The 27,452-nt window shown below is 52.9% G+C and overlaps 3 protein-coding genes across 10 annotated transcripts; 1 reads left to right on the top strand and 2 right to left on the bottom strand.

Moving 5' to 3' along the window:
- Window positions 1–5,223: 5,223 nt before the first annotated feature.
- Window positions 5,224–13,304, top strand: ZC3H12A (zinc finger CCCH-type containing 12A). The gene is made up of 6 exons (XM_048326876.1): window positions 5,224–5,338; window positions 5,451–5,894; window positions 8,886–9,025; window positions 9,558–9,792; window positions 10,275–10,381; window positions 10,486–13,304. The coding sequence occupies exons 2-6, from the start codon at window positions 5,494–5,496 to the stop codon at window positions 11,478–11,480; spliced, it is 1,878 nt and encodes a 625-aa protein (XP_048182833.1). The 5' UTR covers window positions 5,224–5,338; window positions 5,451–5,493; the 3' UTR covers window positions 11,481–13,304.
- A 3,160-nt stretch (window positions 13,305–16,464) lies between these two features.
- On the bottom strand, window positions 16,465–19,552 carry LOC125337316. 4 transcript variants are annotated; one of them, XM_048326878.1, is made up of 7 exons: window positions 18,843–19,552; window positions 18,573–18,704; window positions 18,188–18,244; window positions 17,922–18,009; window positions 17,672–17,843; window positions 17,500–17,602; window positions 16,465–17,225 (listed from the first exon to the last, which is right to left on the bottom strand). In XM_048326878.1, the coding sequence occupies exons 2-7, from the start codon at window positions 18,696–18,698 to the stop codon at window positions 17,154–17,156; spliced, it is 618 nt and encodes a 205-aa protein (XP_048182835.1). In that variant the 5' UTR covers window positions 18,699–18,704; window positions 18,843–19,552; the 3' UTR covers window positions 16,465–17,153. The 4 variants fall into 4 exon arrangements, with proteins under 4 accessions (XP_048182835.1, XP_048182836.1, XP_048182834.1 ...); XM_048326879.1 differs by having other exon boundaries at window positions 17,672–17,838; window positions 18,843–19,550; XM_048326877.1 differs by having other exon boundaries at window positions 17,500–17,838; window positions 18,843–19,550.
- A 1,051-nt stretch (window positions 19,553–20,603) lies between these two features.
- MEAF6 (MYST/Esa1 associated factor 6) lies at window positions 20,604–27,299 on the bottom strand. 5 transcript variants are annotated; one of them, XR_007208012.1, is made up of 9 exons: window positions 27,169–27,299; window positions 26,938–27,053; window positions 26,762–26,849; window positions 26,226–26,271; window positions 25,479–25,671; window positions 22,604–22,633; window positions 22,443–22,500; window positions 21,813–21,846; window positions 20,604–21,355 (listed from the first exon to the last, which is right to left on the bottom strand). XR_007208012.1 is itself a non-coding variant. In XM_048326881.1 (8 exons), exons 1-8 carry the CDS (start codon window positions 27,262–27,264, stop codon window positions 21,347–21,349), a joined length of 612 nt encoding a protein of 203 aa, XP_048182838.1. In that variant the 5' UTR covers window positions 27,265–27,299; the 3' UTR covers window positions 20,604–21,346. The 5 variants fall into 5 exon arrangements, 2 of the variants coding, with proteins under 2 accessions (XP_048182838.1, XP_048182839.1); XR_007208013.1 differs by lacking the exon at window positions 22,443–22,500 and having other exon boundaries at window positions 22,604–24,356; XR_007208014.1 differs by lacking the exon at window positions 22,604–22,633.
- Window positions 27,300–27,452: the final 153 nt, after the last annotated feature.

The following is a 27,452-nucleotide window of genomic DNA, read 5'->3' as shown; positions in this document are numbered from 1 at the left end:
CGGTTGTGTAAAAGCGGAAAGACAGGCTGGGGCCGGGCTGGGCTCTCCCACCGGGGCACAGCAGCAAGGATCACGACTGGGGCTGGGGGTGGCAGTGGTCCAAGCAGCCGGCCATAGCATCCTGAGTACAGTGCAGTGCCAGGGGAGCTCCCCCTGCCGCGGACACCACACGAATCCACATCTCCCCAGCAGCAGGCAGGGTCCAGCTCTGCTCCAGCCCCACACCAGCACGGCACGCCCGCGCCGGGGAAATCCCCAGCTGAAAGGGAGCGAAAGCACGGTCTTGCCTCACTTTGCTGGGTTGTTCCCACAGCAGTGCGAGCGGAGGGAGAGGCCGGTCCTGTTTGCTCGGCTGCATCGTGAGCGTTGCACAACTGCTGCGAGGGGTGCGAACGCGGCGCTCCCCTCCGGTACCGCACAGCTCAGCGCTCGTGTCCGCGCTCGTGGCCATGCCAGGCATTGGGAACGACCTTTCCCCTGCTTCGTGGGCCAGTTAACACCTTCTCCAGGTGTAGCCTGAGCAGGTAGGAACCACCTCCTGGCCCCTGCCCGCCACCACGCTGACACCTCCTGAGTCATATCAGATGGGCCGCCGGCGCTGACATCACGGGAGCCGCGAGCGGAGCTGCGGCTGTTTGTCTCGCTGCCCCGCTGACACACATCCGTCCCGTGGGAGGGCCGGGGCGGCCGGCGCTGCCCCACATTGCGCAGGCCGGCGGGCAGCGGCACGGCCCCCGTGGCCACACGGCCCCGTGTCTGGGGTCCGCGCTGACCCCGCCGGCCCGGCCCGGAGAAGGAGGAAATGAATTTCCTGACAGGCAATGTGCGATCAGAGCCAGGACCTCTCATTCCTAACAAAAGCGTTGGGGAAACCCAGCCTGTGTCCCGAGAGATTCACGATGAGCCCACTCAGCAGAGAAGGTCCCAAAGTTGTCCAGGAATTAACCACTGGGTTTGGGACTTCAGCGGGGCTGCCACGTCCTTCCCTGACTTCCTAGGTGCCCAGAGTAGACACTCCTGGTCTGCCTTCAGTTCCTTAGAACAAAAACCACTTCCCAGATGGATGTGACTTCTTAGGAGGTATTTGCTTAGCAATAGGCATAAATCTTCTGCTCTTCACATTGCTCTGGGTGGGATAAAATAGTCTTTGACTGTCTATTTAAATATCTTATGTTAATACTATGAAGTGTTTGTTCAACTTCTATTATTCTTTTAGTTCTGAAGTAGTGACTGCTCCCAGGCATGTCAGAGAACAGCAAATCCAGAGCTGCAGACACTGCATCCAAACTAAACCGGGGCTGAGATACTGGGATATTTCTGGATAAGGGGACCACTGACATTTTCTGGCAGAGACGCCACATCTGGGAAGAGCTTAGCAAAACAGTAAATGCTGCTGTCACAAGCACTTGCGCAATTGCTTGGTTTTCCTCAGCATTATTTATTACTTGAATTTGTTGCTTCTCTCTGCTCTTGACCTAGCTGCTGGAAACCTGAGGTTGCCTGGTGAGCCAGGGGTGCTGCTTCAGAACAGAGAGGGTGCTGGTGGAGTGTGGATGCTCTGGGTACTGCTGCTAGACATGATGCTGGGGCGAGGTGATCACAGAGGGGAGGAATCATCAGATATTGAATCCCTGATGCATCCTGGGCAGGGACAGTGGGACTGTTTCCTCCTGGCTTTGGCACAGGGATGTGGAGGAGCTGCTTTCCTAGGCTCAACTGAGACTCTGCACAGCCCTGGAGACAGCCAAGGTGATGGTGAGGCTTCTGCTGCTTCTGTCACTTCAGCCCTCAACAATAACAGATTTATAGTCCAAAAGCCCCTCAAAGCCTGGCTCTTTTCCTTGACAAAAGCGCATGAGAAAAAAATTGTCAGGGTGTGCCCAATCCATCTGTCATTGAGGAAATAAGCTCGTCCTATAACTTAATGCCATCAATCACTAAGACCAAAGGTAGAGATCAAGGCTGCTTACTTGGAGGAGTACCTAAGGCCATGTCTAGTCAGGCACACAGTGACAGCCAAATAAATTTCCTTGGTATGGTCCCTTGAAAGCATGCGCTCTCCTCCAGAGCTCAGAAACCTGCCTGCTCGGCAAGGAGCCCTTGGGCTACTCAGAGAGTAGTTACTCTGCAGACTGCTTATGCGGATCTCCTTAAAAGCCATGGAATAAGTTTAAATTAGAATGTTTCAGAGAAAAATCCATCTACTTGTCTGCAGCTGTGTAGGAATCCCACACTCATGGGTGAAGGCAGCACTGGGAGGACCTCAAGCAATGTGACAAGGACTGCAGGTACACAGGCTCCAAACGTGAGTTCTGCACATTCTTGATAAGCTTCTCCTCTAGTCCTCCCTTGCTATATATTCCTTTTTGCTGAAAAGACCTAAGCCCCATTTCTCCTCTGGAATCACTACAGCACACAGCACTAGGGTCTGGAGGCCAGGAGATCTTGCCCAACATACGAGTGGGGGTAACCTTTCCCCAGTGCCTCCACTGGGCATGTGTCCAAACCAAGGCTTTGCTCAGCTGGTGGGCTTTCACTCCAGCAACCCACAATGGTGCTGCCATCAGAGACTTCTTTATCAAGGCCAGCCAGAGCAGCAGATGGTCTCTCAGGTAGCATCTCCATGAACCTGAGTGGCTGCACTGTAAAAGCAAACTACCATAAAGGGATGTTGCTCAGCTTTGCTTCCAGCATTACTGCTCAGCTTTCCTCACGAGGCATGGTGACCCTTTTCAAAAGAAAGGGCATAAATCATTATTTGCTTTTCCTTTAATTCCAGAATGTTCTGAGTCCTCTGTTATAAATTATACTGCTCACTGTAAAAGAAAATCCAGAGGCAGCTCTGCGAGCCTGTTGAGTGCCTGAGCTGCAGGTGATAGGAGAATTCAGTTCATCACCAGAAGCACATGTAGGTGAGTGCAGTGAGATGAGCCATCCGGTCACTCCACAGATGAGCAAGGCATTTAGGACACCAAAGCTGTCAGAAACATATAGATCCCAAGGCAGCCAGCCCCAGCCCTATCAGCTCCCAGAGAAGCTGAAGAATGAGCTCAGCTTGGAGCAGGTACCTTAGTAGGTACCTCATTGCTCAGTGTTTGTCTATACAGGATTCTTAAGAAAATTAAATTGAATTAACTAAATCTAAAGTAGAACATTAAAATTCTGCATTGAATTCTCATCCAGAATTAAAGGGGCCTTAATTCAGTTTAATTTACTCCCAAATGCTACTAAATAACGCCATTTAAATTGTCTTTAATTAACATAGTGGTCCCATATAGGCTTTTATAAATGAGGTTTAATTAGTCCTTTTTTAGAAGTGAGCTAGCTGCCTTGAGCTTCCATAGGTAAGCAGCCAGGTACGGGGCCACTTTGCTGACAGGGCTCCTGGTTGCGGCTGGTTAGCAGGAGTTGCAAAGTGCTGGCATCTCTTCCCAAGGAACTGGCATGAAGCCAGCTTCTTCTCACCAGCAGATAATAGGATCCTTGAATATCACTTGTTTTGACTGTGTTAAATGTATGAGTGGGAGATGAAAGGCTCTGCCAGAGGACGAGCTCTTCCTTTAAAATGTGGGACATGGGGGTGGTAATCCCTAGAAAAATGTGACATCAGGATTCTACGAGACTTGTTCATGAACAAGGAACCAGGCTGGAGGAAAGCTTACACAGAGTCAGCAGAGAAGTGGATGGAGGTGGAGGACTGGGAGGGACTGAGCCCATCCATGGGATAGGGCTCCTGCTGTCATAGAGCACCTTGGGGTCCCTGCTGCCCCTGGATGCTTTAGTTCCTTTTTTGCATACTAGAATTCCCAACTCGGCAGGATGAGATGCTGCTGGATGCTCTTAATGACCATCCTGAGGGCATCTGGCCTTGCTTGTCCCTGTCCTCCCCTTGGTCTCACAGGCTCTTCCTTGGAACAGCCCAGTGCTCTCTTGTGCTATGATGGGGACTTCCACCTCTTTCCTGTGGCCACGGATGTGTCGCAGATGGACGGAGACGCGAGCCCTGCTTGGCAGCCCAGCAGTGCCAGCTGGCAGCCTGTCCCACCACAGAAAGGGGATGATGCAGCTGCCCGGCTGTGGGCACAGCAGAAGAAGCAGTCTCTTGCCTTGTACATGGTGGTCAAGGGCCTCAGTGTGTCTGTGATCCCAGCAAAGGCTTTGTTCTGTGAATCTTCATATCCTCAGAAGCTGCAGCCTCCACCATAGCCCTTGCAGTACCAAAAATAAGAAGTACTGTTCAAAGCAGTTTGCAAATGTGAAAAAGAAAAAGAAAATAGTCAAAATCACCCATGAGGAGCTTTGAGGTGTAACCAGCATGTGACTCCTCTGACTTTTCAGGTGGAGAAGCCAATAGCCTCCCTCTCTCCTGGCTTCTCTTTCACCAAGTTAGAGCCATGCAGCTGCTGTCACTGCTTTGCATAAATCAGGAGATTCATCTTTGTGCATCTTCCTTGGGGTATTTCCTATAAGAAGTACGTCTGTGGCCATACTTTCTGGTGCAATAGACTTCAGTCTGGAAGAAAAAGCACACAAACAGTGCTTAAATTCATGCCAACTGGAGTAGATTCCAAGGGAAAGAAGTGTTGGGAAAGCACCTACTTAAGAACTGAGTAAGGATTATCTCTGATCTGAACCTCGCTCTGTGTGTGTCTTACTGTTGAGCACACAGTGCGGTTTCAGACATGGCCAGAGACAAGGAAAAATGATTGTTTCGGGGTAACCACAAGGAAGATGAATGCAAATGCATTCCTGTAACTGGGAGAGTTCCTCACTCCTGAGTTGGGCTCCAGTACATGGCCTCAGGGAAGCAAATTTGCAACTACCTTCATTAAATTGTTTAGGCATGATTAATCAGAAGTCAGAGATGTGAAGTTTTTGCACGTTTCACAATGTAGATTTTAACCCCTGCAGTTCCATACAGTCTGCACGTGGCAAGGGACAGGTACTAGTGGGTGACAGATGCTTTCTGACAGCGCTTATCTCCTCTGCACGCCCGGGTTGATAAGCCACCACTGGCTGAATCACAGCCACCTGCATCACTGGGATCCAAGTGTTGCAAGGAACAAGTGTCGGAGAACCCATCCCCTCGCAGTGCCCCGGCCCCGCCTCGCCGGCCCGACTCAGCACGGGAGCGCTGGGGCCGGGCCGGGGCCGGGCCGGGCTGGGCGGGCCGGGGCCGGGCTGGGCGGGCCGGGGCCGGACCGGGAAGCGGTCGCCGCTCCGCCCCTCGCTTTGCCCTTCCGCCCTGCGCGGCGCTCCGGTATAAATTGGCGGCCGCCGCCCGTCTTACTCTGGCCCCATGGATAGGCAGCGGCAAGCCGGCAGTGGCAGCGGCCCGGTGAGCGCGGGGGGATCGGGGCGGACGGCTCCAGGGCGGGGGTTCGGCTGGGCCGGGAGGGGAGCGGGGGCCGGGGTGCGGGGCCGCTGCTAACGCCGCTGTCGCCCCGCAGGTCCGGGCGGTGAGCGGAGGCCGCGAGTCCCCCGCCGGGAGCCATGAGCGCGGGCAGCGTCGCCCCGGGCTGGCCTGAGGCGCTGCCGGCCGCGGCCCGGCCTGCAGCGGGGATGAGCGCCAGCGAGAGCCCCGAGGGGCCCGGGGACGGGCCCGAGCTGCAGCTAAAGGTGGATTTCTTCCGCAAGCTCGGCTACTCCTCGGAGGAGATCCGCGTCGTGCTGCAGAAGCTGGGCCTGGGCGCCGACACCAACACGGTGCTGGGGGAGCTGGTGAAGCACGGCCCGGCCGAGCGGGACGGCCCCGAGGCTCCGCCCGAGCCCAGCGAGGCCCCGCTGGTCCCTCGGGGCGGCGCCGGCAATAAGTCCCCGGCGCCCGGCCCCGAAGAAACGGAGAGCGACAACCTGAAGCCCATCGTCATCGATGGCAGCAACGTGGCCATGAGGTGCGTCCGGGGTGGGCGTGGGGCTGTCGGTGTGTGACCTCTGGGTACGAGCTCTACCAGGCGCACAGAGCTCGGAGATTGGTCGCTCTCTCAAAGCAGCCGCTTCTGGGTGCTTGGAAGGGGGCTGGTAATACTTTCTAAGGTGCCTCTCCAACACGCACGGCTCTCACGAGGACGAGCACCACGTTTGCCGGTGCGGGCCGGTCTTGGCACTGCTCTGCTTGCCCAGAGCCGCCAGTCACGGGGCAGTGATGAGGGCAGCAGTGCTTCCTTTGAAACAGACGTTTCCTCCTTTGCGCTAGCGCTGAGGGGATAACTGAAGAGACGTTGTCCTCTTAACTAGTGGCTTTGTCTAAGTTTCCGTAGCAGGAAGTTGCTCAATAAATAATTACAGGGTTAATTAGAGAAGGCTTTGTAATATGGAGCTCCATTGGAGACCTGTCTCCAAATTGTGCCTCTTGTATTTTGGTGAATTTCTGTACAAGGTAGAGAACGATTAGATGTCAAAGGTGTCACCAAGGCAGGGCTGTGGCTCATCTGCAGCATCTCCTGCGTCCCAGTGTTGCTGGAGCAGGTACTGTTGGACACTGTGACCAGAGGCCCCAATATACATGAAGCATCCAGAGTCTCAGGGCTGGACATTTATTGGTGTGATGTCCCAAATTTTCGCCCTGGGTTTTGCTTGCACAATGGTGAGCATTGCGTGCCCTCACCCCACCCCCAGCAGTATGTGTTCCCCACCTCTGCACAGTGGGGGTTCTGGGCTCTTGAAATGTAATGCACCAGGTTCTGAATTGGGTTCTGAAAGCTTTTTTCTGTTACAGCTCAGAAGCTGCCTCCTTTGTTGCTTATGTTTGTGTATGCAGATTTTATAAAAAATAACCTCTGGTGCGGGTGGAGCTGCCGTGTGGGTTGCAGTAGGTTTGTCTGAGGTGAAAGTGCTGCATGGAGGTTTGTTTGCAGGTGTGGTTTTCTCCCAGCCCTCTCTGACAGTTCTGAGAAAAGATGGGGCAAGGGCTACTGTGCCCACGAGTCCCAGGGCAAATGAAGAATGGTGATGGCAGTGGAACAGGGCTGGAGAGTGAAAGCCGTGCCTGGTGTCCCTTAAGAGAACCTGTTCTAGTTCCTACCCTCTCCACAGCTCTGGGAACACTATGGAAAATGGCCTATTGTGAGCCCATGCTGATAAGTGACTTTGGCAGCAAAGTTTACCTTGGATAAGTGCTTGGGCTTTAACAGGCTTAAAACACAGCAGGATTGGCTGTGTTTGTTAATGAGGAGCGTCTTACCGGTGAAAGTTACCCAAAAATGCAGAGGGGAAATCACAGCAGCTGTGAGTCAGGGTAGGCCAGAGCACAGGGTCTGACATGAGAGAAGCAGTCTGGCTTTTTTAAGCAATTTGCTAGAAGGGGAATTCCATTCTGAAACTTCCTGTATTGATGGTGTGATGTTCCCTGCTGATTCATTTGCAGTGTGTACTGTGGCCTCCCTCAACAGCTCTTGACAAACTTATGCAAATCATAGTGGAAATTAGCTTTTACTTCCTTCTAAGGGAATTTTTCCTTGGCTGCTGCCAAATCAGATCAGCCCAATTAGCTGCCTTCTGGAGATTTGGAGTTGGTAGCAGGGACTCAAAAAAATAAAAAACAACCAACAACCCAAAACAAAAAATAATCCACCAAAAAGCATTTGTTTTTCACATTTATCTCTTTAAAAATTGCAGTAACCTGTGCCTGGCTATTTATAGCTAAATCCATCTGATATTGGAGAAAACTTTTAGAGCATCTTCTGATGGTGATTGTCAGTCTTCTGTAATTTAGGATTCTTACTGGAGTTATGTTAGGTGTCTCTTTAGGTGTTAGTTCTGTTGCCAAGTGTTTAGTTCTTCTAGAATAAGTACTTTTGTACAGCTCTTCAGCTTTCTTTGTAGTTTCAAGAAAGCATGAGGCTGGGAGGGGAAGTGAAATTTCTCTGTAGTGGTGCTGCAACAGTGCCTCTGCAGGAATGGCTCGGGTGAGGGGCCTACTGGGCTGCCAAGGGGTGGTGGGAGCCAAAATGTTGTTCAGGTGCAGATGGAAGGAGTGCCCAGGTGAGGAAGATCTTCCTGAATTCTGAGAGCAGTTCCTTTTGGTGTAGGGCATCTTCCCAGAATGCTGTCACAGAACACAGGCATTGGATCCCCAGAGTGACGTATCAGGCTGGAATAGAAGTGTTGAAAGTTTGCCAGAACCACTATCAGCAGAAGGGCTGATTGTACTGTAAATACTACTGCTTGTAAACCAGGAGGGGTAGCTTCCTCCTAGATGGTCTGGAAACGTATTGATATAACCTAATGAATAATTAAGAAGCTTTTTGCATCAGTCCGTGGCTTCTGACAAGGTTGTCAAACTTTGTTCTCCAAGTGCCATGAGCTGTTCACTCATCCAGCACTGATCACAGGAGATGTTACCATTTTGTCCAAATAGTGCATTTGTAGATGAGGTTTTTGAGCCGTCATGGTATGAATTGTCTTTCCTTGAGGTGAGAGTGCATAAAATATCTTGTTTTCCTGAAGTGATCAGAACAACTTTGCAAGCAAGCCCCCCGTGAGGGTACAGTGCACCCTGGCAGGAAACAGCCACTGGCATTAGCTGTCAGAGTAGCACAAAGGGTTTCAGATCACATTGTACTCTGGGCTAAAAATAACTTTCAGAAGCCCAGGGTTGAAACAGAGGCTGTTTCAGAGCTGCTGCAACAGTTCCAGCTGCTGTCTCCCTCCCTCCCTCCCAGTGAGTATTTGGGTGTTTACTGGTATCCTGAAATGAACAGGGATGCTGGGCAGGTCTGAGTGAGGATTTTGTTACACAAGGTAAGCACCTGTGTTTGCTGCCTGTGCTCCTCAACACTTTACTGAAGCTTGTCCTAGTTGCTGGCTGCCTTTGCTCTATGCATTGCCTGACTAGCCTGTACTGAATCATGAAGGAATTAAAGTCTTAATTTTCTCCTTTGCAGCCATGGGAATAAAGAAGTGTTCTCCTGCCGAGGTATCCTTCTGGCTGTCCAGTGGTTCTGGGACAGGGGACACAAGGATATTACAGTCTTTGTGCCATCATGGAGGAAGGAGCAGCCCCGACCAGATGTACTCATAACAGGTATGAAAATATGAAAACCAAAAGTAGCTTTTCGGGCTGACTGCTCTGTCACTTAATGAGCTTGCAGAGTTCTGGCTAAGTCAGTAATTAACTTCAGAATGGAAAGTCTGAGTAGTAGCAGATGCAATGAGCTGATCTGACCAGGGAGAATTAGTCATTAACCTCTCCCCTAAGCCAGCTTTTGCCTAAATCAGTTGAAATAATTCAGAAAACAAGGAATGTAATACTGCTCTGCTTCCTAACTTCTTGTCTTTTATTTCTTGAATTTTTTCCTCTTGCAGGGACTCACTTTGTGCTTTGTATTTAACTGAAACATATTTAGGCAGAATGATTCAAATTGAGGGGAGTTTGCTCTGAACTTGCAAAGAGATTTCTGAGTAACTCAGGACAGTGTGAGCAGGGTTGAGTACAGTCTGGGTTGTGGAGAAACGGAATGACTTCACGTGAATTTTTTTGTTCATTTATAATGTTACTCTGTTTGTGCGAAGGCCTTTGGGCCGTGCAGTTGTGCTCACAGTTGTGTTTGCTCTAGACCAGTACATTCTGCGTGACCTCGAGAAGAAGAAGATCCTGGTGTTCACGCCATCGCGGCGGGTCGGGGGCAAGCGCGTGGTGTGCTACGATGACCGGTTCATTGTGAAGCTGGCGCACGAATCCGACGGCATCGTTGTGTCCAATGACACCTACCGGGATCTGCAGAACGAGCGTCCCGAGTGGAAGAAATTCATTGAAGAGCGTCTGCTGATGTATTCCTTTGTTAATGACAAGTATGCTCGTGTCTTCCTGGGCTTTTAAGAAAGATCTGTGTGAGCATGCTGGTTTGTTCTAATGAAGCAATAGCAAATAATGCATGAAAAGAGAAAAATGCTAGTAGCGAAATAAAGAAAAGCTGTGGGATACAAAGGCAAAAGAAGTTGGTGGCATCCCAGTAGCTGCTCCTAGTTTAGAGCTAGGAGCTCCAAGGAGAGCTTCAGGGTGCAATTCCCTCACAGGACAATTATTAGCAGGCTCAGCAGCAGGTACTAATTCTGGTCAACAACCAAGCATTGAACCTCCTTCTGTGCCTGAAGGGAAGCATTTTGTGCTGGTGTGGACTGGGTGGCAGGAGGGTTATCTTTGTAGGGAAATGGGAGAGCTTTGTAGGGCTCATATAACTTTTGATCTTCAGTGGAATAGGAGGCTTTGAGAAGAAACCAAACCTCAGCTCAAAGAAGTGAACTGCTTCTGACTGAGATTTGTTTTTCCTTAGGTTTATGCCTCCAGATGATCCCTTAGGGCGTCATGGCCCCAGCCTGGATAACTTCCTCAGGAAGAAACCTGTAATTCCAGAACACAAGAAACAGCAGTGCCCTTATGGTAAGATGTGCCTTGTTTATGTGAAGAACAAGGTGTCTGTGCAAGTGTCATTCATAATCTAGTCAAATCCAGCTGGTCACTCCATGCTCTGGCTTTCCTTACAGGGAAAAAATGCACCTACGGAATTAAATGTAAGTTCTACCATCCTGAAAGGATCAACCAGCCCCAGCGCTCATTAGCTGATGAACTCCGTGCCAACGCAAGGCTGTCTCCAACCAGAAGTACCAGTGCCAAGGAGGAGAAAAAGGGCAAAAGGGGTTCCCAGGCAGAGCTCTTGTGCTCTGTGCCCACAGAGAGCGACAAAAGCTCTTTGCAGAAGGTCTCTGCAGAGAGGAAGAGCTTGGCCCACAAAGCCAAGGCCAGTGACATTCCGCTTCAGGCCAAAGGCTGTGTGTCGGGCAGTGTCTCCCCTGACAGGTACCAGCAGCCTCACATGGACTCTCTGTCTTACATCTCTCAGGAGCATCTCGACTCAGGCATTGGGTCTCTGGAGAACCAGCTGTCTGACATGTGGCCTCACAGATGTACCAGTCATTGTGACCATTCCCATGCGGAGCAGGTGGCCGTCTGCACCTGTGGTAGGCAGAGACCTGTCTACCCACATTCTTCCAGCTTAGAGCAGAATGGTCTGATCTCTTACAAGCATGGCTCCCAGAAATCTTCTTCCTCTGGTGCTAGCTTCTTGCAGTACGGCCCTGAGATGTCTCACTCAGGAGCACCCCACTCTCTCTCAGGCTATGGAGTACCTGTGCACCCAGGTACCACGGGGCAGTACAGCCTGCCCAGTGAGTTCAGTGCTGCCCTGCCCCACTCTCGGGAGTTCTGGTCCGAGCCATACGCACTGCCTCAGGTGAGATCCCCCAGTGTGCGTGACCCCCGTGCGGTGCAGAGGGCCCCAGGGCCGGCGTACGGGGACTCGGGGCCCTGGGCTGGCTCGGAGCAGTTTGCTGAGGAGCGGGCCAGCGTGCACGTCAAGCTCTGCGGCATCTTCCACCCACACCTGGTTGATGCTGTGATGAGCCGCTTCCCCCGGCTGCTGGACCCCCAGAGGTTGGCAGCAGAGATCCTCACCTACAAGGCCCAGAACCCAGGTATGTGAGGCAGGTGCCAAGGGCATCTGGGCATGGGGAGAGCTTGAAGGGCTGTTTTTGCCTCTGCAGCTGCCACAGATGCCTTCTGAGTGCTCCTTCTTATTCCTTTGGAAGTACTGGACTCCAGCTGGAGGTTGGATGCCAAATGTGTGCTCACAGCAAATTCTGCTCCAGCTATGACTGCAGGCCTGTGGGAGAGGTGAGAGCACCCCAGGGTTCCACCTTCCCCAGGGGCTGCTAAGCAGGGAGGGAGGCTACAGTTCTATAGCAGGACTGTTCCTTTGGGGTTCATGGGAGACTGGCACACCCCAAATTCCTGCAGTTGTCCATAACTGTATGTGAGAGAAGTGGGTGCTGCCTTTGTAGTAGCCTAAGGCTAGTTTTTGAGAACCCACATGCCTTGCCAATGCTGTTGTTAGGTCCTGGCTAAGCCTCTTCACTAAATCCCACCATTCAGATCTGCGGTGAATGTTGGGTTATTAATGTAATCTGAAACTGGGTTTATCTGACTGGTTTTACTGGTGCACTTCTTGAATGATGTTTTCCACACCCCTCCCACCTCAGCTTATCTTCCTGAGGTGAGATAATTCTGCCACATGGACCACAAGTGCCTAGTGAGCTGTTCAGCTCCCAGGAGCCAGGGGCAGAGTCCTTGCTCCAGAGGAGTAGCCAGCCACTGCTCCAGAGCTGCATGTGAGTTGTGTGTTGGGCATGTGCTGAACACTGCAGTGTCAGAGCAGGTGGGTGAGCACAGCATGCTGTGAGCACTGCTCTGGAACTGTCACCTTGCTGGTGCCTGTTCCAGGCTGACTCTGTCCGCATTGGCAAGGATTTGTCATGTGCCTTTTGCCTTCAGAGAGCAATAGAACAGCTGCATCACATCTGGACTGCTGCCAGGGCCCTTCCTGGGGAGTCTTTAATATTTTGCTCTGTAAAGCTGTTGCTTCATCTTCTTCCTCACCAATATATTCCCCTGTCCCCTTTGGCTGTGCCCAACTAGAGCAGCATCCAGAATTGTAGAGTAAGACTTATTTGGCAAGGCTGTTCCTGTTCACTTCCTCTTACTCTGTAAGATGTTTTCTATTGTAGGTACTGTAAGAGATTTTAAATATGCAAAACAAATTGCTGTAGTAATTGGTTCTGGTCCTGGAGTTCTGCTGTGCTTAGGATGCAGAAATGTTCCTGACACTTGAAGGCCAGAAGCAGTTGATTTGTTGATACACATTGTATCTCTGTGTGTTGTTGTTTTCTAAATACAATACGCCCTTCTGTGGTTAAACCAAGGTTATTGAGTGGCAAATTAGGAAGGGGAGAGTGGAATGCAGCTGAAACCCTCCTGGGAACAGTGTTGTCTATTCCTGCTCTTCCTCTGATGTCCGCGGAATGACCTGCCCAGACTGGCACCATGTGCCACGAAACCACAGGGACACAGAAACCTGTATACCTGGTTAATAATGATACATTACAAATTAGTAATGTTTCATGTTAGTAAGCAAAATGCTTCTTAATTTTAAGTAACCTGATACTTTACATATTTGTAAATTACAGAAAAAATGTTTTTTAATGTTATTGTTCAGCACCTTGCTGCTTGCAGTTTTAATCAGTGCTGTTCTCACCTCAGCCATGTTACTTGGCAAGGTGGGTTTGGGTTTCTGGTGAAATGCTGGTATCTGCTGCCTCTCTTGCAATGAGAAGATTAACATTTTATACTCCCCAGCTGACACTTGCTGAACTTTCTGTATCACTATGCAGTATAGTCATGTACTGAATAGCCATGTGACAGCCACGGCAAAGGAAGAACTGTGTTATACAAATAAAAACTGCTGAGTTGACATATTTGGTCTCTGGTGGCTTTGTGGAACAACAGTCAACATTTTGGCTGGTGTTTCAGGAAAGTCAGAGAAATTATCCTTCCTCCCCAGGGTTCCTCTGACAGGCTTTGGATCTCTGTGCGCAGTCTGAGGGCTGGTTATTGACAGGCTGTTAATCAATGCAGCAAGACCAAAACATCCATGTGCTGTGGCAGATAAGGGCATGTGCAGTGTTTGCTGTTTATTTGGCTTTACTGGGGTTGCTCACTGCCTGGGGCAGGCGTTGGCAGGGGAGGTGGGACGAGAAGCAGCACTGGCTCTCAGCACCACAGTGTGGGTGTCTCAGGTGCTAAGGCACAGCACACTCCTGGGAATTTTGGAATCAGTGTGGACTGTGTTTGGCTTTAAGGGGCAATTCCACAGTACAGCCTGGAAATAAATACATATTTTATTCAGTTACAGTACATCTGTGTCAGATATGTGGAATATGTGAATGGTAACATGTCCAGACTTCGCTCTGAAGATTTGTTATGGACTGGGAGGGAAGTGCAGCAGGAATATCGGCGCTCACATTGCGGTGTAAGGATCTTCCCTTCCCACCTGCTCCACTGCAGCACAGCATGTTCTTATCTCACTGGTTAAATAACTTTATGGTCTGTATTGAAACTTGTGCTCTTCATTTACCACAGGGCAGTGACTCTAGTTAATCAGAAACCAGGGGGGCAGGTGCTCCAGAGACCAGCTGCATTTCAAAACAAACCTGCAACCTCACAGTCTGAAAGGTCTTTACTGACTGTGGGAGAGGAGCCCTCTGAGGATGTTACTGCAGTGACAGAGCTCACATGGCTCTGTGCGTGTATGGTGGGGGGGAGGGAGTGGTGTGTCAGGCATTTGAGCACACCTTTAACCAGGTGAGCAGTTTGCTGCTGTCCATAATGGGATCTGTAATTGGAAAATGCTGCAGGATTTTAAGGCTTGTGTTCCTGTATAAGACAATAGGTAACTTTACGGGATGTGTAGAGGGGGTAAATGTTTATTTTTGCACCTCTCAAAGCTGCACTGAGACACAAGTAAAGCAATCAGTGCCGAGGTTCATTATTACAACCAGGAGAGGAAGAGCTGGAGCTGACTGACTTGGGTTGTGATGTTTCTATTACAGTGACAGTCCTGGGGGCACATGGAGTAGTTTGGGAAGGTCAGGCCCTAGCACAGATCTGGTCAGTTATTCCCCCAAACTGCTGTGTGTGCTGCTGGGGCAGCCAGCCAGCCCAGCCACACTCCTACTGCTGTTCTCCAAATTTTCTCCTTCATTCACGCAAGGTTCTGTGTCCCCATTTCCCAAGCTCAGTGTGGTGCCAGAGATTTGGGAAATGGCAATTTTTTCCCCCTATACACTCCTCAGTGCCAAGAGTGGTGGGGCTGCCTGTCTGCACACCTTGGCAAGCCTGCTGGGACTGTTAAAGTGGGGGTTTTGGGGTGCATGCTTTGGCTCAGTACTTCCTGGGGCTTGCTGTGACTGCTGGGTGTTTGCTTTGTGTTCCTGGGCAAGCCAAAATGGGTCAGACCTGTGTGTCAGCTCACTGGGCTGTTGGAGGGAAGGAGGTCACACAAGGGCCTGTTGAAGGTTTCCTGTGCTCAGGGGCTTCCCAGCCCTCATCCTGTCAGCTGTGTGCTACTGAAGCCTCGTGCTGAGCTTCAGGAGAGGCTGGCTCCTCCAAGCAGGGCCCATCTGCTCTCCAGGGCTTGCTTGCCTCTCCCTGGCAGCACTGCCCTGTGCTGCCCTTGCTCCCTGAACTTCCATTTGAACTCAGCTGGTTCCCTCCCATTGGGGGCTTCCAGGGTGTGGCTAACTCAGTTCTAGCATTTTAAGGCATTTTCAGAGGCAGAAAGCTGAAAGGTTCCTGTGCAGGCTGTGGGAAAGGAGATGGTGTGTGTGGGCACCATCACAGGGGCTGTGGTGATGTATGTGCTGTACATGGGAGCAGATTCAGCATCAACCCCCCTGTGTTCCCCCAGTGCTGAGGCTGCTGGGCTGTTGCTCTCCCCACAAAGAGGAACAGAGGTCCTGAGCAGGGCAGCAGCTCTGCACCCTGTATCCCAAACTGCTTCTGCAGCACACCCTCCCTTTAAGACAGGACTGCAGGAAGAGAGTAACTGCAAAGTAAATATTGCATACAAGAGAACGGAAAGGTGCTGGGGAGGAGCTGGGTGCTGCCCCAGGGCAGTGGCGGGGGAGGCTGATGCTGGGATGGTGATGGTGGTGCTACCTGTGCAGATGCTGTCAGCACTTGCCCTCCAGCCACAGGCTTTTCAGTTCTATCACCTTTCCTAAGGGCCCTGAATCCCCCCTGGAAGCTAAAGCCCTGTCTGGGGCAGCAGCCACCTGCTCAGCCGTTTTGACAAATCCACTGAGGCTCCTGGCCGGGACTGAGGAGCAATGTTGCACAAATGTGTTGGAGTAAATACAGCTTCAGGTTAAGCAATAGGTCAGGAGGCCTTGGATGGTGTGGTGGCTGGGGAGAGGTTTACATGGCCTGTGCATGGCCTGTGCAGTGACTCTTGCCTTGCTGCAGGTGCTGTGGTGAGGGGCTGCTCCAGCAGGGGGTAGAGCTGGTGGCTGTAGCTAATGCTGCTTGATGTCACCCTCCACCTCCTGCACCCTGGCCCCTGAGGGCTGGCTGGCGATTTCTAGCCCAAGGATTGCCACAGGAGAGGTGGCTACAGCAGGAACATGACCTTGTCACATCACTGTCTGGTACTCCCATGGTCTCTCAGCATGGATGCTGCTGTGATTCCTGTGGGAGTGGGGGGAGCAGCTTGGGACTGGGGTTTCACTGCAGCAGAGACCCCAGAGCAGCTCATCTGCAGGACTTGGTTTACTTTGGTATTTCTGAGCAGCACGGGGCTGTCCCACCTCTACCACACTGGGGCCAGGTGGGTGCAGGGTGAGTCAGGCCGCTGCTATTTGGGTTGCATCAGCTCCCTGCGTGTGGGAGCTGCACGGGCACGTTGGGAGGACAGATCCCTGCTGATCCTGCCTGCTGCAGGTGGGTGCTGGTCCCTGCTCTGCTTCAGCAAGAGCTCATCCTGTCCCCAGAGAGCTGGGGCCTGGGGGCAACTGCCAGGCGCCGGTGCAGCTGTCCCGGCTCTAGCCGGACAAAGACCAGGCAGACACAACCGATGGAAAGTGGCTGCCTGTATTGAAGAGTGGGAGCCTGGGGCAGGATGCAGCCCCCCTGTGCTGGGCCAGGCCTGGGCACCAGGCAGCCCCTCAGCCCTGCAGTGCCGGTGCTCCCGTGGCTCAGCATCCCGGGCCCAGTTGTTCTGGCCAATGAGGGGCCATCAGCCATGCCTGGGGAGCCGGTTGCCCTTGACCGCTGTCTCAAGGAGCTGGCCCAGGGTTGCGACATGTGCGGGAGTAGCTGACTGAGAGGATGGATCTGGCCGATCAGGAAGTCAGTTGGGTGAGTTTTGCAATCGTCACCCCCAGAGCAAGGTGACTGAAGCCAGCGCTGACCAGACTCCTTGTTCCTGGAACCTCCCACCAAGCAGCAGAGCCGGAGGATGCTCCTCGGTGGACTTCACCAGAGCCAGCCCCCATGGGGCAGAGTCAGCCCAGGGGCGGCCCTGGGCAGAGAGGGCTGTCACATGTCCTAGGGTAGACCCAGGGTCAGTGGCTTGTCCTGACCTGCTTCCCAGCTGGTTCCTGCTCCTGGGAAATGGCTGCAGTTCTGCTGGATGGGGCCAGGCCCAGCCAGCACCGAGGGATGGAGGCACATACAGGGATACAGCTGGGCCTGTGTCCTGCAGGGCCTGGGCAGGGAGGAATGTGTGGATCCTTCCTGGTTTGCTGAGGCCCTGCTCACATCTTCACTTACATTTTCTGCCTGTCAGGCTGGATGAAACTACGTGGTTTCTGTGGTGCCTCCATCCATTGGTGTCCTGGAACAGACAAAAGGGAGGGGACACCAGTGGGAGTACCCAGCCAGGCTCCTGGTGGGAACTGACGCAGAGAACTGGGAGCCTTTCCCAGCACCCTCCTCCCAAGTACCTCCCCAGGCTGCCCAGTGCCACCCAGGGCCCAGATGGGAGTTGGTGCATTGCCCATACTGCCCATTAGCAGAAGTCAGCACATTGCCCCATCCCCAGCTCTGGTTGCAGGTCCCCCCTCCCCAGCTACTGGTTCCCTGGGCCCCCTGCAATTCCCAGCCCCTACCTTCTGGGCTCTCTCCCTCACTCCCACTGGCACTTTGGTCCTCTGCTTCCCCGAGCAGCTCGGGGCTGTCACCCCTGTTCCACTGCCATGGCAGCTCCTGCAGCTGGAATAGGGTGTGAGGGTCTGGAGTGCCAGAGGGGACTGTGGGGGCTGGACCCCACAGGGGACTCACCCGTTGGTGCAGGCTTTGCTGTTCCCGCAGCAGCTCCAGGAACCGGCTGCTCCACAGAAGCTTCTCAGCCCCCAGCTCCGTGCAGAGGAAGCGCACGTCGGCCTCCAGTGCCTCCAGCCTCCGCAGCATGGCCTCGCTGGCATCACCATGCTGCTGCAGCCCCACCACTGCCCTGGCACCACAGCTCAGCTCCTGCCAGTCCCCCATGACACCTGCCAGCCCCAGGGACACCCCCGGGCCAGGGACGTACCTGTCTGTCCAGGCTCCAGTGCAGAATCTGAGTCCCCATCCTCCTCCTCCTCACTCCCCTCTAGTCTCAGCTGCAGGGCTGTGCCGAGCTGGAAGCCAACACGGACAGTGGGGACTGACAGGTCCATGGGCAGCTGAGCCCAGAGGGCCCCTGGCACCATCCCTGTCTGGGGAATCCCCCTCGTGCCACTCAGTGGGCCATGTCACCGGGCTCGGCTGCGTCCCGAGGGTTGGCGAGCGCCGCGGGCCTCCCACGGGGGGAGTTACCTCCTCGGTGACCTGGAAAGCGCCATCCCAGCAGCTCTTGTAGCAGATCAGCAGGACCTGGGGGAGAGGACGGCTCACACCTGCCCTGTGGAGTGCAGAGCCTGGAGCGATGTCCCCGTGTCCCCAGGGCTCCTGGTGGGCACAGCCACACAGTGCCTTGAGCCAAGGACCAGCCCCCCGGGACGAGGGTGCCAATGCCGCAGCCGAGCTGCCGGGTGCTGTGGTGACGCGTTCCCCCCCTCCAGCTGCCCCAGTGGCTACAAACCACAGCCCCCAGCACCAGCGGCACAGCGATCGCCCCCCAGAGCTCCCTTGCCCCGGCTCCGCCCGCCCGCCACATTTGGAGCCGGCACAGGTGCGGGGAGGTCCCCGGGGAGGTACCGACCCACGTCAGGCTCCAGAGCCCCCGCAGCCCCCGCAGCGCCGTCCCGCAGAGCGACAGCAGCCACCAGCAGCCGGCACGCAGGAGCCGCCTCCAGCACGGCCCGGGCGGTGCGCGCTGCCGGCCCATGGCTCCCTGCGGACCAGGAGACACAGCTGACGAGCCCCGGACTATGGGAGCCATGAGCCAGGAGAGCGAGAGGGGACCGGAGCGTCTGTGGGCCGGATCCCCCCACGCGGGACCCCCGCTGCCCCCTCCCCTCTGCCCCCTTACCCAGCCATGCACCGGGCGCGTCCCCTCCTGCCCCTCGGCGACCAGATGAACTCCTGCCTAATCCTCTTGGTGACGGGGCGGTGCAGGGATTAGCGTTTCTCTAACGCTCCACCTTTGGGGTCCATAAGGACAGTGGCTGCTCTTCTACTCTTTTCTTTGCTCAGGATTCATCTTTCACCAGCAAAGGACTCGGGATATATTTCTAACTGCTACTTTTAGCTTTAATTAGCATTCAGGTAAAGCCTGTGCAGTTCCTTCTAACTCCTGTGCCCAGGCACTGGCTGTCCTGGGGGTCTTTAGTCACTCAGGCACTTTAGGAAGTAAAACCGAAGTGTTCCGAAATCAAATGGAAGTTTTAGGCACAACTGCTGGAGTCAGGACCCAGCAGGGAACAGCCGATCCTTTAACTGAGTCAAGTGTTTGCCATTTCTCTTTCTGCCCCGATCAATGTGCTCCCCCCAGGCTGCTGCCATCAGACATCGATCTGGGCAGAACAGCTGTCCCCTCCTTTGGTGACAAGCACAGCTGCAGGCACAAATGGCTGCATTGCCCCATTGTCCCTGCAGCACCCCAACGTGTCACAGGGAACGTGGAGCTGACCCTGCCACACAACCTGCCTGCACATAGGGCTCCAAGCTACACCAGCCCTTTGCTGCTTCTCCAAAATGTTCTGCCTGAAGAAGTCTGGCAGCTTTCCTCGAGGTCAGAGGTGCAGCAGAGACTTCAGCCTCTGCAGTCCAGGTTCTCCAGCCATCCCTGCTTGGAGCAGCAGCAGCAGCAGCAGGAGAACTGTTTTTTGTACTGAGGCCAGGGAATGAAAACCATCAGCTGAGAATTCCTCTTTTCAGAACTATGGAGGAACAAGGCCTTGTAGTTTATGCTGTTTCCTAGATCTTCCACCCCGCTGTACTTAAACTCTGTAATTTAAAACACACAGAAGTAGGCCAGCTTCGTAGCTTGGCCTTTAAGCTGCTCTATCCCAACCCCCCCGTGGAGAAGCAGCCGCCAGTCCTCGAGCAGAGACACAGCTCCCTGTGGGATAAGCCAGCTCCCTCTGGGAACAAACAAGGAGCTGCCTTGATCCCCGGATCAGATACAGCCCAAAGGAGAATTCTGCTCCTGCGCACTCACCTTCGCTCAGGCCCTGCCCTGCACACAGTGGGGTGCCTGGAGAGAGCTGAGGAAGACCCCAGGGGGGAGCAGAGGTGCAGCAGAACACACGTTCTGCACGTTCCTCGGCTCTTCCAAGGGCTGTGCACACTCCAGGGACTCAGTCCCATGGCCTCTTTCCCACATCTCCCTCCAGCAGCAGGGGCTACACAAACACATCCCAGCACAGAAAAAGAAGGCAACTCCCCATGCTGAGCGAAGCAAAGCTCAGTTCAACAGCAACACCAAGATTCTGACCTGGCTGCTGTGAGGAGCACCCAGCCCTCACCCCTTTGTCCTGCTCCAGGGAAAATCCAGCTGGCTCAGCCCTGATCTGCAAGCAATATGCCCTCACCAGCAGAACCATGGACATCCCAGTCCTGCCTTGCAGCAGGATCAGCCAAACACAGCTGGGGATTAGAGCCTGGCACTCCCTGCAGCACTTAGTTACAGCTACCCCGAGGAGAGAAAGCACCAAGTGAACCTCCCATGGGCCATGGGACAAGGAACAGCTCCAGTGCCAAAGGGGAAGAATTCCAGAGAAGTCCTCATAACGCAGGTGGAGACTAGAAAAGCACCAGGAGTCAAAGTTTGGACTGAATAAACCATGAGAAGAGACAAACATTGAACTTTTATTGTTTATGTACAAATGACAGAAGTTTGTATTAAAAAGAGAACCCACCCAAAGTCAGCGACAGAGAAGAGCTGGCTCTGAGCTCTGGCCCTTCCTGCACCTAATGCACTGAGGAATATCGGGAGATGGTGTTTAAAATGAAAGTAAGAGAAAAGGGTTAAACTACCTTCTTCTCTGCTTGAGTAAGAATCAAAAGAGCTGCTCCACAAAATGAAGAACCTTCCACTACACGGACTAAACAAAGAAACCCAAAGTCAACTTGTACACTTCAGCTTTAAAAAAAGCACAACAAAACCAACAAAACAAAACAAAAACAAAAGAAACAAACCTGCAAAGCTAAGTATCAGCAACAAAAGTAATCTAAGTCTCACAACATGGATGGGACACACTGAATCCTACCCCAGTTCCAGTGGAAAAGGAAATGCCTCTCTGTGGGTCTGCAGGTGACAGGGGGCAGCAATATCAGCCGTTTCAGGAAGTTCCCGACCAAGGTGGAAGCACAGAACAGTCAGGAATTCAGAACTACTACAACTACTACATCACCTTCGTCTTCCTGCAACTCAGGTGATTTAAAAATGATGCAAAGTACATGGTCCAGGATTTCCTCCCCCCATCCAAGTCCCTTAGAGTGAGTCACTCCTGCTGCAGCTGCCATCCTGCTTCAGAGCTTCTCAGTGGGGAGTCACAGACCTAAATCGCAGGAGCATCAGCACTGATGGCTCTAGTAGTCCTGCAGAGAAAGGACAGCACAGGCACGTTAACACCTTCCCACCTCCAATTCTGCTCTCGGAGCTGGGGGTCTCAGTCCTCTCTCATCTCACACACCACTAGTTGCAGGCAAAACAGATCTTTTACTTGCAGATAAACATTGAAAAGGAGGGACCCTTCCAACCTTGAGTATCAACTCAAACCAGATTTGATGCTCCAGATCATGACAAGATAACAGGATGCAAAGCAGCTTTTTCCATGAGAAGCACACAGGAGTTATCTGTGACCCGGGCTCAGAACAGCCCACCTGGCCTCAGCTGCTGTTACAGCCAGGAGACAATGCTGATCTCACACTGTGACACTCCTCAACCATGACAGTAAGAACTTAAATGACAGCAGCAGGAGGGTTTTTTTAAGCTTGGGTGTCAGCCAGCCCCTCCGGTGAGCAATGAAAACACAGACAGAGCACGGATACTTACAGCTCTTGGCTTTTTGTTTAACTTGAGATCAATCCTGTGGTTGGAAAGACAAGAGAAACGTCCATGTCAATACCTGACCCAACACCGGAGCTACTTCACAGGGCACAGCTACGACAGAGACTATGGTTAATCCATCCATTTCCAACTGGCTGAGCCAGGGCACTGTCCCAGGGTTACTGGGCACGAGAGCAGCAGAGGAGAGTGGAGTTATTATTTGCCAAAAAGCAGATTCCAGCCGCTCCCAGACAGAGTTAATCAAGGGGCACAATCAATCACAGGGCACTTAGGTGAGCAAAGGGAACTAGGCATGCTCTATGTTAATTTAATCTGCCAGAGGTGTAACTATGCCACGGGTAATTATCCAGACATATTGTGAGAGTTATTTACTTGGATAGAGAGAGGAGTTAGGATAACAGGGATTATATGAGCCAAAGGTATTGAGTTTAGTACATTTTTCCAGAAGGAAATATCCAAGTCTATACTAATCTCCTTAAGCAGCAAAGCCAAAAGAATCAGTTCTAAAACTAAGTTTTAAAGTTAAAAAGTTTTATCTATTTAAATATGAAACAGAAAGGTAAAGAAGAGTGAAGTTAATTTATAATTTGCTGAAGTTATTAAATAAAATGTTACCTCCATCACGCTTTTCTGTTTTTAAAAAAAACTTCCCAGCCTAACCTAATATACATACCTACAATTAAACAGATAAACTAGGGGTTAGCGAGGTCTCAAAAGGCACATCAGTGTCTACACACTAACAACACAGCACAAGTACTAATTCAAGTCAAACTTACTCAAAGTCATAATCAAACATGCCAGACGGGCTGAGGGGCAGCATTTGAAAGGAAGAAAGCAATAGAAATTAATATACTAATGAATTAAATCAATTAGTTGATTAGCCACCCTAGCGAGATTGCTAAAAAATAAAATTAAATAAATAATAAAGCCAGTGTTCAAACATCATCAAGTTCTTTAGATATCTTAACCAGGGCTGGGCACAAAAAGCACTCCGGGTTGGCGATATAATGTCCCCCTCCCCACTGGATTTCTGGGAACAAGAGGTGTTAGCAGAGAGGTGGGTTTGGCTTACACAGGGGATTTTAGGAGCTGAAAGAGGGGCAGCTGCCAGACCCAGAGAGGGCAGAGCTCAGGGGCAGGAGAGGAACCCGAGGGCTTGGAAAAGCAAAGTGAGGGGTCAGGAAGCAGGGGATTTGGGGAGGTGGCTGGGCTGCCAGGGCAAGGCAAGGCTGGTTCAGGCAGAGGTGACACAGAACTTGGTGCCCAACCCCGCCCTGGGCTGTTCCCTGCACGCCCCCAGCGCTGCTGTCCCCGGCAATGGCAGCCCAGGGACATTTGGCCAGAGCTGAGCAGTTTGGTGACTGTCCCACCCCCTCATACAAGTGCCACAGTATGGCCTCCAGACACAGCTCTGTTCACAGCTGACACTGGCCAGGAAGGATTGATCATGGAATCCCATTCCAGGACTGCACTGCTAAGAGGAAACAGCACTGGATTCCCTCAAACACTTGTTAGCAGTGAAAACAGCTGAGCACACTGAAAATATCCACCCTGGCCTTCCTGTGGTGTGGGAGGGAGCAGGGGGACAGCACAGCCTCTGTAGCCCACACGTGAGGCCCTGTGTGCTCCTGAAGCCAAACGTCCCCGTGCTGACCCAGTTCCCCACACGGGAACCCCAGAGAGGCCGTGCTCCTGCAGGGGCCTTTCCCAGCACCTCACGGTTCTCCAGGAACAGGGCAGTGAAACCCAGAGTTGTGCTGGCAAACTGAAGAGCTTCTGAATAAAGAGAAAAGCCAATATTTCTTTTTATTTTTCTCTTTTTCATGCCAGACACTTCAGGGGACAGACCCACAGGTCTGGCTGGAGCACCTGCGGGGCTGTGGGGCCTGGAAGACCCTCGCTGCATGATCAGGTACTGGGTTGTTGCTGGGGCTTTTTAGCCTACATATACTTGAAAATTGTTTGGTCTTATCTGCCAAAATTTAGGGGATAGTCAGTAACAGCAATCACAATTTTAACAGAGCTTTTATTACAGACAAATTTAATTATCTCTTTATCTTTTTTAATTATCTATCTGGCCTTGCTAAGCATTACAAACAGTCAGTTCCTGCCTCACCGAGCCCCTCGGAGTGTCTTGACAGGGCCTGGGAACACAGGAGCTGCTACAGGTGAGCAGGGCAGGGCTCCTCTGTCCAACAGCCCGGCCTGGCAGCAGCCACCACAGCTGCAGAGGGGGATGTGAAGGAACCCAGAGCCACAGAACCTGCTGGGGGGCAGCTTCCCCCCAGCTCCTGTCCCTAAAGTCCGGGTAATGGACCGGAGCAAAAGGATTTATGTCAGTTCCAGCACCTGCCCTGCACCCCACCATGTTGTTGGCCATGCTTTGTCCAGGGAAGCGCCTGAGAGAGTATTTTATAATTTGTTTGAAATGGCAGTTTTCTTAAGCTGTACTTCAGTTTTACAGGTTGTTTCTCTGGACTTGTTCACGGATGTAGTTTCTTGTGTTATTCCTGAACTTCTTCCAAATATCTACAGGCAAAAAAAGAGATTTGAACTTCTTTGGATTCCCAGCTCATGAGGAACCAAAGGGACATCCAGTCCTTTCAGACATTTGCCCAATTCAGGCTGCTGTAGGAAGGAAATTCTGACCTAAGAATTAAAGACATGCTAATGACTCAACACTTAGTAAAGGCAAAAAAAGGAGTTAAGCATTTTTCAAGCATTGTACCTACCTCGTGTCCCCACCCCAGCTGTCCCCACCCCCACCTTGTAAACTTTTACCACTTTAAACCCTTTCTCTAATTGCGTGGCAGGTCCCTTAAAGAGGAAAGCCCATCCCTAGCCAGAGCTAACAGTTCAGAGCCAGCACAGACGCTCCGGAGTTTTAAAAGCTCCATTACTTCTATTAAATCCTTAGGCCTCAGCTTCAGCAATCCTTCCAGAGAGGTGCAGCTCTGCAGTGTCTCCTCTCCATGGTTTTGCCCCTCGTGGCCTGACTCACAGGCACTGTCACTGCTGGCAGCCTGGGCTGAGGGCACAGGGACCAGCTCATTGCCCTTATTACACCTTAGGGGCAGAGCTGGACAGGTAAATCCAATCAGAAAAGAGTTCAAGGAATCTGTTTCACATGAATTTCAGGTCAGTTTAATAACAAACACTCTGAAGTGAAGGTGACACAGCAACTCCTCTATGCCAGTACTGAGACTCGGCTGAGATGTGAGAGCTGAAACGGGCTGCAGTGGAAATCCAGATACTGGGAGTGTCCAAAACCCCAAAAACATTCCCATTTGCTTTCCACCCTCCTTCAAAGAAAGCACTAACATTCCTGTCCTACTGGGCTCTGCAGAAACCAAGCAGCAAGCTCAGGAGGTCAGGACCTGCTGGAAGGAATAAGCTTTATCCTGGGGACACGGGAGAGCTGAAGAAGCTGCCCAGAAGCACAGCTGTGCCACAGCTGGAGCGAGCACCCTGTGCTGCTTGTTTAACTTCCTCAGCACTTTCCCCTCCTCTTCCAAACCAGGAAAACCACCCAAACAACTGACCCCAGCTGCCCATTATTCCCACATGTTACTGGTTCCTCTCAGACAATAAATTCAATCCAGCCCCAGCCAACTGTCCAGGTGTGGCAAGGAGGCTGCTGGTCCCACTGACCTGTGTCTGTTTTTGTTCTTTCGCTTTTTGTGGCTGCTGTGGTGGCTCCCAGAGGAAGTGGAGGAAGCAGCTTTCTGGGGCTTCACACCCTGCACGGAGCCATCTAGCTCTTCAGCATCCTCCTGGTTGGGCTCATTCTCCTGGTTGTGGAAGTCTGGAGAAGTGTCACTCTCTGTGCCACTGCCCGGCTCCCCTAGAGCAGGACAGACCCAGGTGAGCACCAGGGTGAACTCCCAGCTGCCCTGGCACAGCCCTGAGTGGGAGAAACAATCCCAGAACAGCAGCAGAGACACCTGAGCCCTGCAACACCAGGAGGTGAATCACAGAACCTGGGAAACAATTCTGCAGGATGGACAGGAAGCTGCTCCTCAGCACTGAGGCTCTCTGGAACCACATCCTATTTGGTGCTCATCACAAAAATGTTTTTAAATATCCTGGAGTTGAGTGGTCCCTCCCCACATCTCCTGTGACTGACACATCTACAGCGACGCAGTGCTTCAGCTCGTCTGGCCTCTTCCTCCAAAGAGCACAAAACCAATTTTCAATCCCTTTTACACACAACAAACCCCTGCTGAGCGTGGAAGGAACTTGGCAAGTCAACAGCCAGGAGCAGCCTGAAGGCAGCAGACACAGGGCCTGGGAATGGGAGCCCAAGTCCAGCCCAGATCTGTAAGGCTGAGACAGGGCTGAACGGTGGGGAGAGTGTAATTCTTCCCAAATTCACAGAACAATGACAAAGAGACTTACGCTTCTCAATGAGCTGGTCCTGGACTCCAGCTAACGCACTGACAGCCTGGAAAACCAAACGGGATGTCAAGCCAGGCAGGGATTCACCTCCCAATGCTCAAAGCACAGAGCCCGGATCACACAGACACACAGTCCCTCTGAAGTGCCCGTGGCCCCACGTGGCACCGGGGGTCTGCAGCAGAGACAAAGCCAAGGGACGGCAGAGACGCCAGTGACAGGCGTCCTCCCACCCCCCAGGCACCCGCAAAAGGGACTTTGGAAGAGGCTGCAGGGTGGGATGGGGATGCTCAGGTCAGGGAGCCAGTGCAGGTACGGCACTTCAAATGGGGAAGGTGTTCTGCAGGTGATCATGGCAGGACTGGGGCACCAAGGAACAGGAATGGGGATGGGATGGGGAAGGAACAGGAACGAGGACAAGGAAAGGGATGGGAATGGAGAAAGGGATGGGGACAGGGATGAGGAGAGGGGTGGGCACAGGGACGGTTATGGGGACAGAGGCATCTGCTCATCCCACCAGCACCCATCCCGGCACTCACCGCTGCTGAGGTGACCGAGGACTTGCTGAAGAGCCTCTCGGCCTCCTTGAACTTGCGGTTCCTCCGGTCGTTTTTGCTGTTGGAGTTCCTGAAACAGAGAGAGGCGCGATGGCGGGGCCGGGGGCGGGGGGGGGGTGGGGTGCGCTGGGCAGGTGGGCAGCGCCTCCGCCACTCACTTCTGGTTGGTGAGATACCGATCCCAGCCGCGGATGATGTTCCCGTACATCTGCGTGTCCTCCAGGTAGCTGCCCTCGAAGGCGTAGATCTGCCGCTCCAGGTTTGCCAGCGTCTCCTGCCGGGAACACCGCCGCGCATGGAGCAGGCCCGGCCGCGCCGCTCCGGCCCCGCCGCTTCCCCAGCCGGCCCGCCGCCACCTAGCCCACACCGACCCCCTCCCCGGCGCTCACCGCCAGCTCCTGTTTGCGTTTCACCAGCTCGGCGAGCTCCCGGCGGGTGTCCGGGATCTGCGGGGGCCCCCCGGCCTTGGCGTGGAGCGCGGCCATGGCGGCGCGGCCTGCGCGGGGCGGGGCGGGGCGATGCCGGCAGCGGCCACTGGGGGCAGCGGCGAGGCGGGAGGGGCGGGGGGTGGCAGCACGGAGTAACGCACGAGCCGTAATAAATTAGAGATTCTGGGACTCTGGGGTGCCTTTTCCTGGTCTTAAAATCAAGAGTCATACACGGTTAGAAGGGG

Source organism: Corvus hawaiiensis, chromosome 23 (assembly GCF_020740725.1).
Source record: "Corvus hawaiiensis isolate bCorHaw1 chromosome 23, bCorHaw1.pri.cur, whole genome shotgun sequence".
Taxonomy (NCBI): domain Eukaryota; kingdom Metazoa; phylum Chordata; class Aves; order Passeriformes; family Corvidae; genus Corvus; species Corvus hawaiiensis.
Note: the sequence above shows the minus strand (reverse complement) of the source record. Positions and strands in the feature narration are given on the sequence as shown.